We start from the raw sequence: 14,114 nt of genomic DNA, 5'->3' as shown, positions 1-14,114 counted from the left end.
TTTCCTGGGCATGCAGAAAGAGGAAAATGAAATAACAGTTGGTGAAAATACAACATTATCTCTTCCATCTAAACATCTTTTTTTTTTTAAGTCAAAGGCAGTAATTGGAGGGCCTGCTGGTGTTGGAGGGCTGGAGGACACTGCAGCACAAGGCTGGGGCTAAATGAGAGCCTGTGTTTGGATCCCAGAGCAGCCTAAGCAGTCGGGTGTGTGGCGTGTGCTCGGAATGCTAGCTAACTGGGAGGCTGTGGCGGGGGCCTGCAGCACGGTGAGGCCCTGTCCGACGCCTCTCCCCCTTCCCTCTCTCTCATAGGAAAAAAAAGTCAATTATTGGGGATACATGTCTATATCTCCTCTCAGGGATATACTGTGAGCACATTAGAGGTTCCTGAAAAGTCTCACAGTAGACGTGGGACATTCATTCGTTCATTCCTTCGCTACAAGGCACGGGCACTCCAGAGGGAGAAAGCACTCCCAGTGGGGCAAGAGCACACTGCAATCCCTTCTCCTCCACTTCTCCATCCCTGGGGGTTTGGGGCATGTATATACATGTACTCAGCATGTTTTCAAACCACTAGGGCTGGGATTCAAACCATGGTTGGCCATATGGAATCTGGTTCCCTTAACATCAGGCTCTGGGCTGGCCTGGACCTTTATTTAATCCTTATTTGGTCCTTAAGTCCTGTTTTTCTAAGTTAAATATTCTCTGAAACTAATACTCTGAGGCACAAACTTTGGGAAATTGCCCTACGTTAGTCTACTGCTGAGTCCAAATTTGGGGTTGGGGGATGAAGAGTAGAGACAGAGTAACCGACCTATAAGGCACGGGAGGAGTGAGACCTGAGGCTGGGAGAGGGAGAGGAAAATCCGGATTGTGACACCACTTTCCTGAGATGGGGGAGACTTGGAAAGCAAACGAGGGGCCCAGAGCTGAGGGCGGTTTAGCTCAGCCATGAGCAGGACTCGGCGTAGATACAGCCCGAAGCTGCGGTGTTAGAACAACCAGTACCAGTGCCGGCAGGTGGCATGGTGGTTAGGGCGCTGGACTCTCAATATGGCTGACTGCAATCCAAGTTCTGGACTCGGTGGCTTGCTTTCTCACGTCTTTTCTCTGGTGAGCACACGTACCCTACAGCAAATTAGAAATAACAATAAATAAAATTAAATAAATAATTATTTAAAAAAAAATAGCCACAATCAACAGCTGGGAGCTCTTTAGGTGCCCACTCAGGGCCTTCAGAGCTGGAAGAATCTCAGGGCTCATTCAAGGTGCCCTCTGCTATTCACAGATAGGAAGGCTGGGCTTGGGACCAGCAGTTGTCGTAATGGCTATGTCGCTGGACTCCCATGTAGTTGACCGTGGTTCAAGTCATGAACCCGGCGGCTTAAACTCACGCCAGGCATGTGTGCGTGCGCGCCTAAGATCCTGAGAGGAGAATGGAGGAGAAGGGATTGCAGCATGGCCATCCCTCCGGGGGGTGATTTCTCACTTTCTGTCTCTCTTTCTCTATCTTTCTGGAGAGTGAACTTGTGCTATAGTAACCCCCCCCCAAAAAAAAAAAAAGAAAAAAGAAAAAGGAATGGGGGGCTGCGACAGGTTATGTCTATATCTCCTCTCAGGGATATACTGTGAGCACATTAGAGGTTCCTGAAAAGTCTCACAGTAGACGTGGGACATTCATTCGTTCATTCCTTCGCTACAAGGCACGGGCACTCCAGAGGGAGAAAGCACTCCCAGTGGGGCAAGAGCACACTGCAATCCCTTCTCCTCCACTTCTCCATCCCTGGGGGTTTGGGGCATGTATATACATGTACTCAGCATGTTTTCAAACCACTAGGGCTGGGATTCAAACCATGGTTGGCCATATGGAATCTGGTTCCCTTAACATCAGGCTCTGGGCTGGCCTGGACCTTTATTTAATCCTTATTTGGTCCTTAAGTCCTGTTTTTCTAAGTTAAATATTCTCTGAAACTAATACTCTGAGGCACAAACTTTGGGAAATTGCCCTACGTTAGTCTACTGCTGAGTCCAAATTTGGGGTTGGGGGATGAAGAGTAGAGACAGAGTAACCGACCTATAAGGCACGGGAGGAGTGAGACCTGAGGCTGGGAGAGGGAGAGGAAAATCCGGATTGTGACACCACTTTCCTGAGATGGGGGAGACTTGGAAAGCAAACGAGGGGCCCAGAGCTGAGGGCGGTTTAGCTCAGCCATGAGCAGGACTCGGCGTAGATACAGCCCGAAGCTGCGGTGTTAGAACAACCAGTACCAGTGCCGGCAGGTGGCATGGTGGTTAGGGCGCTGGACTCTCAATATGGCTGACTGCAATCCAAGTTCTGGACTCGGTGGCTTGCTTTCTCACGTCTTTTCTCTGGTGAGCACACGTACCCTACAGCAAATTAGAAATAACAATAAATAAAATTAAATAAATAATTATTTTTAAAAAAAATAGCCACAATCAACAGCTGGGAGCTCTTTAGGTGCCCACTCAGGGCCTTCAGAGCTGGAAGAATCTCAGGGCTCATTCAAGGTGCCCTCTGCTATTCACAGATAGGAAGGCTGGGCTTGGGACCAGCAGTTGTCGTAATGGCTATGTCGCTGGACTCCCATGTAGTTGACCGTGGTTCAAGTTATGAACCCGGCGGCTTAAACTCACGCCAGGCATGTGTGCGTGCGCGCCCAAGATCCTGAGAGGAGAATGGAGGAGAAGGGATTGCTGCATGGCCATCCCTCCGGGGGGTGATTTCTCACTTTCTGTCTCTCTTTCTCTATCTTTCTGGAGAGTGAACTTGTGCTATAGTAACCCCCCCCCAAAAAAAAAAAAAGAAAAAAGAAAAAGGAATGGTGGGCTTAGACAAGTTAATGTTTCTCTCCACTATTATTAGAGTACACACTCACCTCACACTCACGAAAGACCATCTGCAAAATACAGAAAAGCACAAACATTCCACCCTGCAGAGATAAGTTATTTACTCTGCCACCAGGTGGCACCAAACTACATTCTAATTTTGAGCTTTTCTTGTTTACCAGTTTTCTTTTTTTTCCCTCCTCTTTTACATGGGGGGAGTCATCTACAAGTTCTTGGAAATGCATATTATGAGAACATTATGCACGGATGTCACAATTTATTTTGCACCAAAATAAATTTGCACTTTAATTCGTTTTTCTGTGAGCTTGAAGCCCTCTCGTGGTGCTGCCCTGAATTGTGCTCCTTCCCCACCAGGCCCCAGTGATTTGAAAGTTCTCTGGTCCCAGCAGCTGCCCCGCAGTGAACTCACCCACTTGGACCATCGCCCCCTCTGTGTTCTCCCACCGGGCGGCTGGGGGGGCCCTCAGCGTGCATCTGGCTTCCCTCCATTCCTCCCCCAGAACCCTCTCCCATGTAGTTGAGAAAATTAGACTCGGATTTTGGGAAGGGATTTTCAAAATAAATTGCTTTATATATTTAATTATAAATAATATCTATGCTTTAAAGTTTCTTTCCAAAAAGTAAAACAAATAATACCCTCCATGCTTATACTGGGTCTACCTCCTGAATTTGGTTTGGCTACTACGTAGTCCCCTTGTGGATTCTGAACTTTTAGAATTTTTTTTTTTAATCACCAGACTGTAATGGCTGAAAGTAAGACTTCCCACCAGAGAGAAAGAGAGAAAGCACCCACCCCCCAAAGCAGCCTGGTCACGCTGCAATCCCCTTTCATTTCTCCATCCCGTCAGGGTTAGCTTGAGTCGGGGCATTCCCAGGACCTGCCGGCTTTCCTACCCTGCTGGATTTTTTGGTTCAGGTTCTCATTTACTGCACACATGACCCAAACCCTGCTTTGCAGCCCAATTCACACCACCTGACATGTCCGTCCCAGCTGGACACCTCCCTGGAATCCACCCAAATCAAGACCCTGGCCAGGGCCAGAGTATGGCGCCGCAGAAGGATGCAGGTGCCCTGTGAGCTGCCCCGCGTGGGGAGGTCCTGGGCTCTGGTCTGGAGAGCACCCGCGTGCCCACAATCCAGCTGCCTGAGGCTGGGGTGGACTGTGGCATCAAGACCTGCTGGGAGCTCTCTCTCTCTCTCTGTCTCTCCCGCTCATGGGAGACATGGGTGGGGATGCTTAAACAGAAAAAGGTTTTGGAGAACCTCCTCCTGTTTCACAGAAGTGTCTCCCACAAACGGCCTTCGAGGAGGATGTTCCAGCCCCGAGACCCCGCCCTGGATGCCTGGACAGGACCTTGTCCTCCCGCCAGCAGAGCCAGCTGCTCAGGACTCAGCATCCGACCCAGCGCCACCCAGACAGACAGCAAACGCGACCCCTTGGCCGAGTCTTTAAGGAGACACTGATGCCTAGATCTCAAACCACCTTTATTGTGGTTGGCTCACCCTACGACGCCATCCCAGATGAGCAGAATTATAAAACTGTACAGGAGGGTACAAAACAGCTCGTTCAACTGAGACAAGGACCCGCACACCGTCGAGCTTTAAAAATACACATAAAAGTCGTACAATCTGGCAGTTTATAAAATATAAAGCTAAAAACAGGAGTTCGGGTTCCACAGAGGATCACACCATGAATACGTGGCAGTCGAACAGTTAACCGCACAGAAAGACATGATGGCACAGATTTTTTTTAAAAATCACCTAAAAATTAACAGTTTACCCTGACCAAATTATTCACCCTTTATTGACAAGACTTCTGTAAGGCATCCATCCCATGAAAGGATACAGTATAACTTTTCCTTTTCCAGTTTAAAAGTGGCCAGGGGTGTTGTCCGGAACAAATCTGATGTGCTTTAATTAGGCAAGTGCAATTGTAACTGGATACACTTCAGAGTAAAAATTAAATAAATATAAATAGGTTAAATAAATAGGTCATTGCAAGAAGAACACGACACAAGGTGCACGTCCGAGAATGCCAGGCGGCCGACTGGTAATGCTTTCTGGGTAAGTGGGGAGCGCCCCATCACAGCTTTCGGGACACTGAGAAGGAATACTGTATCCACCAGACACAGCGGCTTTGGCGGGGACTTTGGCTGAAGGGTCATTAAGGCTGCTCCCGCGGAGGCTCGCTGCAGATACGTTCCTGGAGGTTTCCCACTGGACAGAGAGGACTGAGGCGCCAACACAAAGATCAGAGCCAGAGTTACTCTGGGAATCACTGTCGCACAAGAAAAGCGAAGTGCAGGGGGAGTGTAGACACCTGCCTTCAAAGATCACGGTCCATCCCGGAGGGCAGAGTGCTGGCTCACCTGTGTGGGACACCTGCTGCCCTTCTGCCAGGAAAAACCCAGGTCAAGCCACAGCCACCTAACCACTGCCCCGGGTAGTGAAGGGACGGAGGAGGAAGGAATGCTGGGAAATACACACATAGGACCAAGTTCAGAGACTAAAAGAGCAGAGGGAGAAAGTGGAACGGAGAATTCAGAGGGTCTTCTCCGGCCCTTCCGGCCCAGAAGGCTGCGCGAGGCCCACTTCCGAGAGGACCGCAAGGCTGAGGGTGCAGCGAGCAGACCAATGAACACAGAAGAGACCGCCGAGGATCCGGTGAGCAGATGGAGAATGGGGAACCAAACTTCCGAAAGGAAACTGGCCGAGAGGAGGATGCCCTCCCCTTCAGGGCACTCTAGCTGAGAAGTCAGATCAGCAACCGGCGAGTCTCCTACTGCAGCGAGATAACTGAGTCGTACCACACGGAGCCTTACCGAGGGGCCAGGGCTGATCCGATACAGAGCTTCCTTCTAGAGCTGGTGGGGGAAAATACTTGGCAGGATCCACTAACCTGCAGGTCTTCCGACACGGTCTCTCTGTAAGGGACCAGAGCGAGACCCCACTGGACAGAACCTGAGACTTTTGTGTGAGAGCAGGAGGCGGGGAGGCAGCTTTGCACCCGGGGTTTTATACTCTAGCCACGAGATGGTTTAGCCACTCAGCAAGTAATACCCACGTTCCCCAAGGTGCAGATGCTGCATGCGTATGACACGTGCAGCTCCTCAACAGCCGAAACCAAAGGCCCCAGAAGCGACAAGAGAAATTCCGGCACGTGTGCTGAAGACAAGTTCAAGACAAGATCTGAAGAGACTCTGGTGTCCTTTGGGCTCCTGACAGATGTGACTGCGTTCCACCTTACAGAGGAAGGTGGGTACTAAGAAGCTAAGCAGCCTCCCAGGAACTGTGGGAGCCCCAAAACGCAAACAAAAGCTCAGGTGCTCGGCCACCGCCGGTGCACAGGCTGCAGGGATGTCCTGGCCCGAAGAAAGACAAGGTCCCACACACTGAGCATGAGGGCAGCTAACACCCCAGAGAGCAGCAGGGGCACCCTGGGGCACGCCCCGTGTTCTCCAGCCGTGCCTGCACGGACCTCCGCACAGACTGCCTGGAGACTGAGGAGTGACGGGCTCCTCACAGTCACGCAGAGTAGACAGACAGCAGTGACCCGACCAGATCTGAAGGATCCTGGGATGGGGACAGTTTAAGACAGAAGAGGTGCAAACCCAAACGCGCTCCTGTCCTCACCCACTGGGGCCTTCTCTGCAGCATGGATTTTTTCCCCCTTGTCTCTCTCGCTAGAAGCTTCACGAGGGCAGAGGCGTTGCCTGTCTTGTTCATCACTGTCCCCAGCACCCCATATCCTATCTAGCCCAGTAAATACCCAAATAAAACACACTGTCCAAACGCAAGTTGGGCTAACACAGGGAGATGCCAGAAGTCACTCCCCAGAGAAACTCCGCAGGTGCACAAGGCCAGTCCACACCCGCAATGGCCCTGTGCGGTCGCCGTGGAGCCCCAGGCAGGATGCAAGGGCAGACCTGGCTGCAGCTGTACCAGGCAGGAGGAGGAACAGCCCGGCCATGTCCCTACCACAGACTTAGAAGGGGCTGGGACGCCAACTAAGGGGCTGAGGTCCCAAGGTCGAATGAGGTAATCATGAGGGTTAAAGACAGAGGACGACTGTCAGGAAAGGAAGGGGGCGGAATTCCACAAGGCCAGAACCAGTTGCTGATGCACAGCCCTGAGAGCAGCCGCTGGCCTGGGAGCAGCAGCCACGACCTCTGCCAGCGAGCAAGCGCCACAGCCCTTCTCTCGCCGAGCTTACCAGGGCAGGCTGCACCGCCTGACACGGCCGGAGGAGGGACACAGCACGTACCCGACAGACCCTGGCTGCATGCAGCCTCTCCATAAGGCTCTCAGGAGGGAAAGACAGGACTTTCTGACGGAAACTAAAGTTAAAAATTGTATTAATTTTAGGGAAAAAGCACATGGTATGGACACACTTTAGGGCGTATCACTCTTGACACGATTTAACACACCGACACGGTGTTGCTGTCACATCTTACTCTTCAGCATTAGAGAACACTTCTCTTGAGGGGATTGCAATTTTTGGTATTACACAGAATAGAATATGTATCTTTCTTTAGGGGTAAGCTTCGAGTTAAGTTCAGCTTCCCTATACCAATTTGGCATTCTACAGTATGTTCAAAATATGGTCATTAAAATGTGCCAAGGAATCGTAAAAGCTGGCTCTCGAAGCACGTGAGCAAGGCCCCAGCCTGGGCTTCCACCCCAGGCTGACTAGCCACCTGCCTCCTGTCGCACTGGCCTCCGGGCCAGGGAGCTTTGGGGCCTCCCGCTGGCTCAGGGTTCCTCAGGGTGGCTGCTCCCTCTGGCCCTGGAGGTCTGTCCCTATCTGGTCTTGGCTGCCTGCTCGACAGCTGAGAACTCTTCACCTTTTGCCTCAACCCACCACAGGACACAGCCCACCACACCCCACTGTCCAGGGCCCTGGTGCACTGGGCCACTGCCACCCCCAGGATGGTGCGTCCTCTTTACTTCTGAGGGACCACACACATGGCCTCACCGGCCAGCACGCTGCACTGACCAGTCCCCACGCCGCAGCCCTGTGCTCACAGCTCCCGCTGCCTCAGAGGACACATGGGGTAACAGTGACCAGGGATGTTCAGGGCGCACCTGCGAGAAGTGAGGCAATCCTGCCCCAGGATAGCGCGCTCTGATCGTCCTGTTCCTCCTCAGCCCTCGAGCCTCTCTTCCAGCAAACACCACGTGGAGCACCTCGGCCTCACAGTCCCAGCAGAGAGGGCACCCCCCAGTTCCTGAGAGGCCCACAGGTGACATTAGCATGGATTTTTCAGAGAACAGCAAGCTGAAGCGAGTTTCTCCAGCACGTCCAGCATGCTCCTGCGCTGGGCCAGGCCCTCCTTTGCAGACATCTCCTGACTGTAAAGCTTCCGAAGCCAACATCTTCTCAGCTTGGGAAGGGGGAGGGGAGCCCCTCTCCTGTACCCTGGGGTCAGTGTTACCCTCTGCGGCTGCAGAGTGGGCAGCTCAAGGCACTTGGTTTGGGAAGCCTGGCTCCCTGGCGGGTCGGGAGCGCCAAGCCCTGGACTGTGGAGACCAGGCCCTCAGTCACAGCTGAAGCCACCAGAAGGGAGGGGCCGCCCGGCTCAGAGGGCATCCGGCACCACTGGGGGCAGGGGTTCTGGGGGCTCATGGCAGTAGTAGGGCTGGAAGAGTCTCTCGTGGCTACACAGCTCCATGGCGCGGTAGGTGTGCGAGAGGAGGTGGGGGAAGCGCGAGGTGAAGTAGCGCACGAAGTCTTCGGGCAGGGAGCCCAGCGTCTCCCGCACGTCCGCGGGGAGCTCCCGGTAGTGATGCTTCTGCAAACAGGCAGACACAGACATGGGGGTTAGCTGCTGGGAGAGAGGGCTAGTGGCGGCTGGCTCTCTGCAGGGAAAAGGAAAGAAGGCTTGTGCACAGAACCAGCTGGGCCGGCCACTCTGCCTGCTCCCCCTCGTCCAGGAGGGGCCTTGGAGCAAGCAAGGTCCAGCTGGGTGGGGCAGGAGGCCATCGCAGTGGAGCGGTGGTCTGGCAGGGGAGGGCAGTCCTTCTGCGATGCTCGGGGCCTAGCGAGCCGCCTGGCAGTGGCAGGAGGAACACAGGTGTTGGTGTCCATAGCTTGGAGGCCTCTTTGCCTGGGGGTGGGCCCTGTTTGGAGGCTACTCGGAAACAGACCAGGCTAAGGGCACCCCCTCCCCCCTAGAAGAAAAGTGGTGCTCTTCCCTGAGCTCCAGAGACCCAGGGGACAGTCCCCAGAGGAGACATGTGTATACTGTGGCTGTGTCAGGCAGGCTGAGGGCACCAGAGGTCAGCAGGGACCACAAAGGACCAGGCCTCAGAGAGGCTCCTTCCCAGAACTTGACTCTGCCCCTCACAGTCCTGAAGAGAAAGCCCACATACCAGGAAGGACAGCCTGTGATTCCCCAGTCTGGCTATGGCTGCCTAGCCACCAAGAAGCGGAACAGGCAATGGCCCAAAGGAGGAAGAGCACTGCTGTGGTAGTGCTGGCCGTAGGGCAAGACTGTGCCATGCCAGAGCCACGTGGGAGGCCTCGGGTACAGTTTCTGGGTCAATCTGAACACGCTGGGCGAACCTGTGACCCTGGCTGGTGGCGGTGGGGACTGCTGCATGGTGAGACCCTGCCTCGGGGACCTCTTTCTTTCATGAAATAAATGAACTTAAAAAAAAGAAAAAAGAAGGAAGATAGGAGGTCTGTGCTGCAGCCCTGGGTCCCCCTCCCTCATGTTCTCAAACCCTTTACCTTATTCCTCATGGCTCGGAGGAGGTCTCGGACGGAGCCACCCTTGTAGGTTCTGAACTTCCGCAGATCTAGAACATCAAGAGGTGATGTTAAGCGAGTAACACAGTTAAAGAAAACAACTGCTGGGGTTTTGGAGACTGAGCAGTTGGACTGCAAAGCGACATAACTCCACACTCAGGAGTCAGGGAGCAGAGCCCCCGCGAACCCGAGGGTGGTGTCAGTCTGATGCACCCCACAATTGGGCCCAAACAGAAATGACCTAATGTAGGACGCTGCTCCAGGCCTGTCGCCGTGAGGAGCAAGTGCAAAACACACCCCATGCCACCAAACCAGAAGATACACCTGAGAAAACCCCAAAGCCAAGAAGAGCGCTGGAGTCCAAACAGCTTGGCACGGCCATTCCTGTGTTCCCTCCCTAGTGGCAGCTCTTAGGCCACCATGGTCACCTGTCTGCAGGGGGACGGTGATGTTCTCCCTCCAGTCCATCTTCACCACAGCTCTCCCACCTCTCTCCAGCTGCTTCACTATCGGGCCATCCAGGGACTCCTTTTCTATGCGGTCGCTCACGTCCTGCGGGACAGATGGGACACAGACGGGCAGTGCTTAGAGAGGCTAAGAGCCAGAGGACGGGCACACTCAGGGCCAGGGTGGCCACTGCCTTCAGAGTCAAACGTGACTGAGCCCCCGTCAGCCCAGGCTGAAGCCGGCTTCAGAGCCGAGCCACCAGCACTCTGCTCCCCTGCCCTGTGCAGACCACACGGCCTCGCCTGAGCCGCACTCACACACGTGCCGCACCCACGCAGAGCGGAATGCGCCGTCTGTATCACCAGTGAACACCACAGGCTCTGTGCTGCTTTGCGTCTCGTTTTCTGTCTACCCATTGAAACAGGGAGACGGGGTCACAGTGTAACCCCTATGGACAGTGACCCTCTTGCTCACTTTTTCTCTCTCTCACTCGTGCACATATATCTTCTCTATCACAAATAAAGAAAAAGTAAAAAAAAAAAAAAAGACAGGAAGTAAAGTCTCCTTTTCGAAGAGGAAGCTTGGTGGCACAAGAACATGGGCCCTGGAGGCTCTGCCCAGACCCAGGAGGAAGAGCACTGCCCTGAGAGCCAGCCCGGGTGCTGGGCGGAGGAGCTCGGGCGATCATGCTGAGCTTGCACCATGGAAGACCTCAGAAATGTACTGCCTGTCCACAAAGCCACCTGGCAATGCCCAAAGGTGTAGGGCTGTCCAACAGCTGGAGCGGCTCACAGTCATTGATGCTATAATTCAACTTTGCAGAATATATTTTAAGCAAAATGAGATCTGGGCAAAGACTGAGTAAAAGGTGACAGAAAAAAAATCCAGTGTCAAGAAATGCCTAAATTTATAACACCTGAATGAAATTACATGATGCCTGAGGTTTGCTTCAAAATAATCTGGGCTGGGGAGATGGGATGGCTCCTGTACTTGTCAGAGCTGGGATGGGCAAAGGGGTCCAGTTACAGTATTTGTTCTACTTTTATATTTATTTGGAATTCCATAACATAAATTTTAAAATGATACGTATGTATATATGTATGTATGTATGTATGTATGTATGTACGTATGTTTATATGTATGTATGTTCCTATCTATCTATCTTTTGTTTTAGGGTTTTGCCACAGAGCATGTATGCTTTCTAGAAAGAGCCAGAGAAAGCCAAGAGATGGAAAGTGAGAAATCGTCCCCCCAGGGGAGATGGTCTCGCCACAATCCCTTCCTCTCCATTCTCCTCTCAGGATTTGGGGCAAAGACACACACGTGCCCCGTGTGATTTTTCAAGCCACTGCGTCTGGGACTCAAACCGTAGTTGGTCATGTAGGAGTCTAGCGCCTTAACCACCACACCACCTGCCAGTTCCTGGCCCATCCGTATGATACAATAATATAGCTATTAAACTTTTAACATGACAAATACTTAAAAGGTTGTGTACAGTTAAAAAAAGAAAGAAGGATACTTGGGATGAGCAGAGGGTGTACTAGTTACGTTGCTGGACTCCCACATGGCCAACCGCAGTTTGAGTCCCGGACTTGGTGACTTAAAACTCATATTGGGCGCATGTGTGTGCGTGCATGCCCAAGGTCCCAGGAGGAAAATGGAGAAGGGATTGTGGTGTGATCATCCCCCCTGGGAGGTGATTTCTCACTCATCTCTCTTTCTCCAGTGAGCTTATGCACCCTAAGGCAAAAATCTCTATTAAAAAAAAAAATACCAAACTGCACATATGGTTTGATCTCAATTGTATTTTTATAAGACAGGAAGAAAATACATTAAAATATTAGTCATAGTTATTTCTTAGTTATAAAAATAACTATATCATAGTTATAGGCTTATGGGCCATGTGTTTGATTTTTTGTGCTTTTCTATAGTTTCAGAATCTGCAAAATATTAAATCAAGATTTCTGATAAAGAAAACCGACATTTTTACCTGAAAGAATTGGAGCTGCTTTTCTAGGCTCCAGAAGAATGGATGTTTCAGCACGTGTGTTGCTGAGGGCCGTTTCTGGGGATCCATTGCGATCATCTTCTCTATTAATTCCTGGGCAATGACGTCTTCTATAACGGAGAAAAAGAACCAAGCAACTTGTTATTAGCCACGCACAATACCAGACGCCTTAACAACCTTTGAGTCAGGATTCTACTTACAAGAATTTATTCCAGCAACATTACTAAGAAAGCACACCAAATGTCAGCTAATAAGGAGTGCACAGTCTGTGGGAAAAAGTGATTGGAGGGGCCGGCAGGTGGTGTGGTGGTTAAGGGTGCTGGACTCCCATGTGGCTGACTGTGGTTCAAGTCCTGGACCTGGCGGCTTGCTTTTTCACTCCCCCCCGTTTCTCTCTCTCTCCGGTCAAAGTAAAGTAAATAAATAAATAAAAAAGTTCAGTAAGATAATAATAAAGTTATTATTAAAAAAAAAAAAAAAAGGTGATTGGAAACACCTGGTCTCCGAGGCTTGGGGCTTCACTACTTTGTCTTCACGCACTGGACTACAGCCATAAAAGGATGCTGTGGCTGAATATGGACTGACACAGAGAAATACTGAAGACGGACCTGAAAGGCAGCATGCTGCACCGTTGTATGCATGACTTAACTCCATTGAAAATGTGCATTTGGGCAAATGGTCGGAATAGCCTACACAAAGGTATTAATAATAGTCATTCATGGCCAGATAATAGAATTATGGGCCTTTTTGCTAATTTTATTTTTTTCCCCAGTGAGTAAGAAAATTAACTTGGATGCAAAATAATAATTTAGTTTTAATTTTTTTTAAAGGTAGCCTTGGGTGTCTGTCATGGGCCTAACCATGACATAACCCAGGAGACCCCAAAGTCAGGAAGACAGATGTGCTGCCATGAGGAGAGCAAGGACAGGGTCTGCCCATCCCTAGTCTCGCACAGACTGGACTGCTGCCCACGAGGAGAGCGAGGACAGGGCCTGCCCATCCCTAGTCCCGCACAGACTGGACTGCTGCCCACGAGGAGAGCAAGGACAGGGCCTGCCCATCCCTAGTCCCGCACAGACTGGACTGTTGACCATAGGCCCTCAGGGGACAGTCCAATTTATGGGCACGTTGTCTTTCCAAATGCCAGCGCAGAAGGGAAAACAAGGTCATTTAACTCTCATGCCCCACACTCCAAAACAAGAGGTCTCCAAAGGGAGCCTTGCCCAGGCCACATAAGTAGGAACCTGGGAGCCATCTGGAAGAACCTAGGAACTCCTTGGCTGTAGACAGCAGCACCCCAAGGACAACCCTATCCAGCACTCTACCCAAGACACCCCGGGCCAGTGCAGGGACCAGGGCTCTGGGAATACAGAGGCAGCACCAGACGCACCCGTGGGGGCTGCTCCTGACCCATCTGCTCACCGTGCTTCTCTGGGTGGAAGCGGTCAAGGCTGTAGGCACCCAGGAGGATGTTGGCCTGTCGCTGCAGGGACTTGCCAAAAGGGTGGCTACCTTCGGAGATCACGTAGTAAAAGACGCAGCCCGCAGAGAAGATGTCCACTGTGTAGGTCTGAAAGACACGGGTGTGAGAGGTCTCCCATTCTCAGCAGCTGTGCTGGCCGCATTGTTGCTGCTCTTGCCGCCTGGAAGTTTCCTTGGGAGAGCAGGCCGACATGTGTGATCTGCCCAGAGCAGCGCGGGTGGCCTGCAGCACCACTGCCTGGGTGCTGGTCGTCACAGTGGAGGGCATGGTATGATAGCCACCTGCCGGGAGGCCAGCTCTCCGTGCCACGGTTTATTCCCGTGTCATGTGAAGACAGCCCCTCAGGGGGTTGTGAAGGGCACATGTGTTATGACGTGAAGATGGCTACTCGGAACAGCCCCTGGCCCACAGAAGTTCTCTTCACTGTCAAAGACTCTCTACCTGCCCAAGTCCCTGTAGGCAGGGATCTCTGTCTACTCATTTCCCTGGGGACCCCAGGGCCTACAACGTGCCTGCTTTCAGATGGCCAAAATTTGGGCTGGCTCCATGCCTTAGT

At 52.0% G+C, this 14,114-nt stretch overlaps 1 protein-coding gene across 1 annotated transcript in view; it reads right to left on the bottom strand.

The window, feature by feature from the left end:
* Positions 1 to 4,337: 4,337 nt before the first annotated feature.
* Positions 4,338 to 14,114, bottom strand: part of ERN1 (endoplasmic reticulum to nucleus signaling 1) — a 91,171-nt gene continuing 81,394 nt past the window's right edge. The window contains 5 exon segments of the mRNA XM_006146833.3: positions 4,338 to 8,661; positions 9,603 to 9,670; positions 10,049 to 10,172; positions 12,058 to 12,185; positions 13,498 to 13,645. Of these exon segments, the coding sequence (XP_006146895.2) occupies positions 8,449 to 8,661; positions 9,603 to 9,670; positions 10,049 to 10,172; positions 12,058 to 12,185; positions 13,498 to 13,645 (681 nt within the window). The 3' untranslated portion in view covers positions 4,338 to 8,448.

Source organism: Tupaia chinensis, unplaced genomic scaffold, assembly GCF_000334495.1.
Source record: "Tupaia chinensis unplaced genomic scaffold, TupChi_1.0 Scaffold000187_1, whole genome shotgun sequence".
Lineage (NCBI taxonomy): Eukaryota > Metazoa > Chordata > Mammalia > Scandentia > Tupaiidae > Tupaia > Tupaia belangeri.
This window is presented reverse-complemented; position numbering and strand designations above follow the sequence as displayed.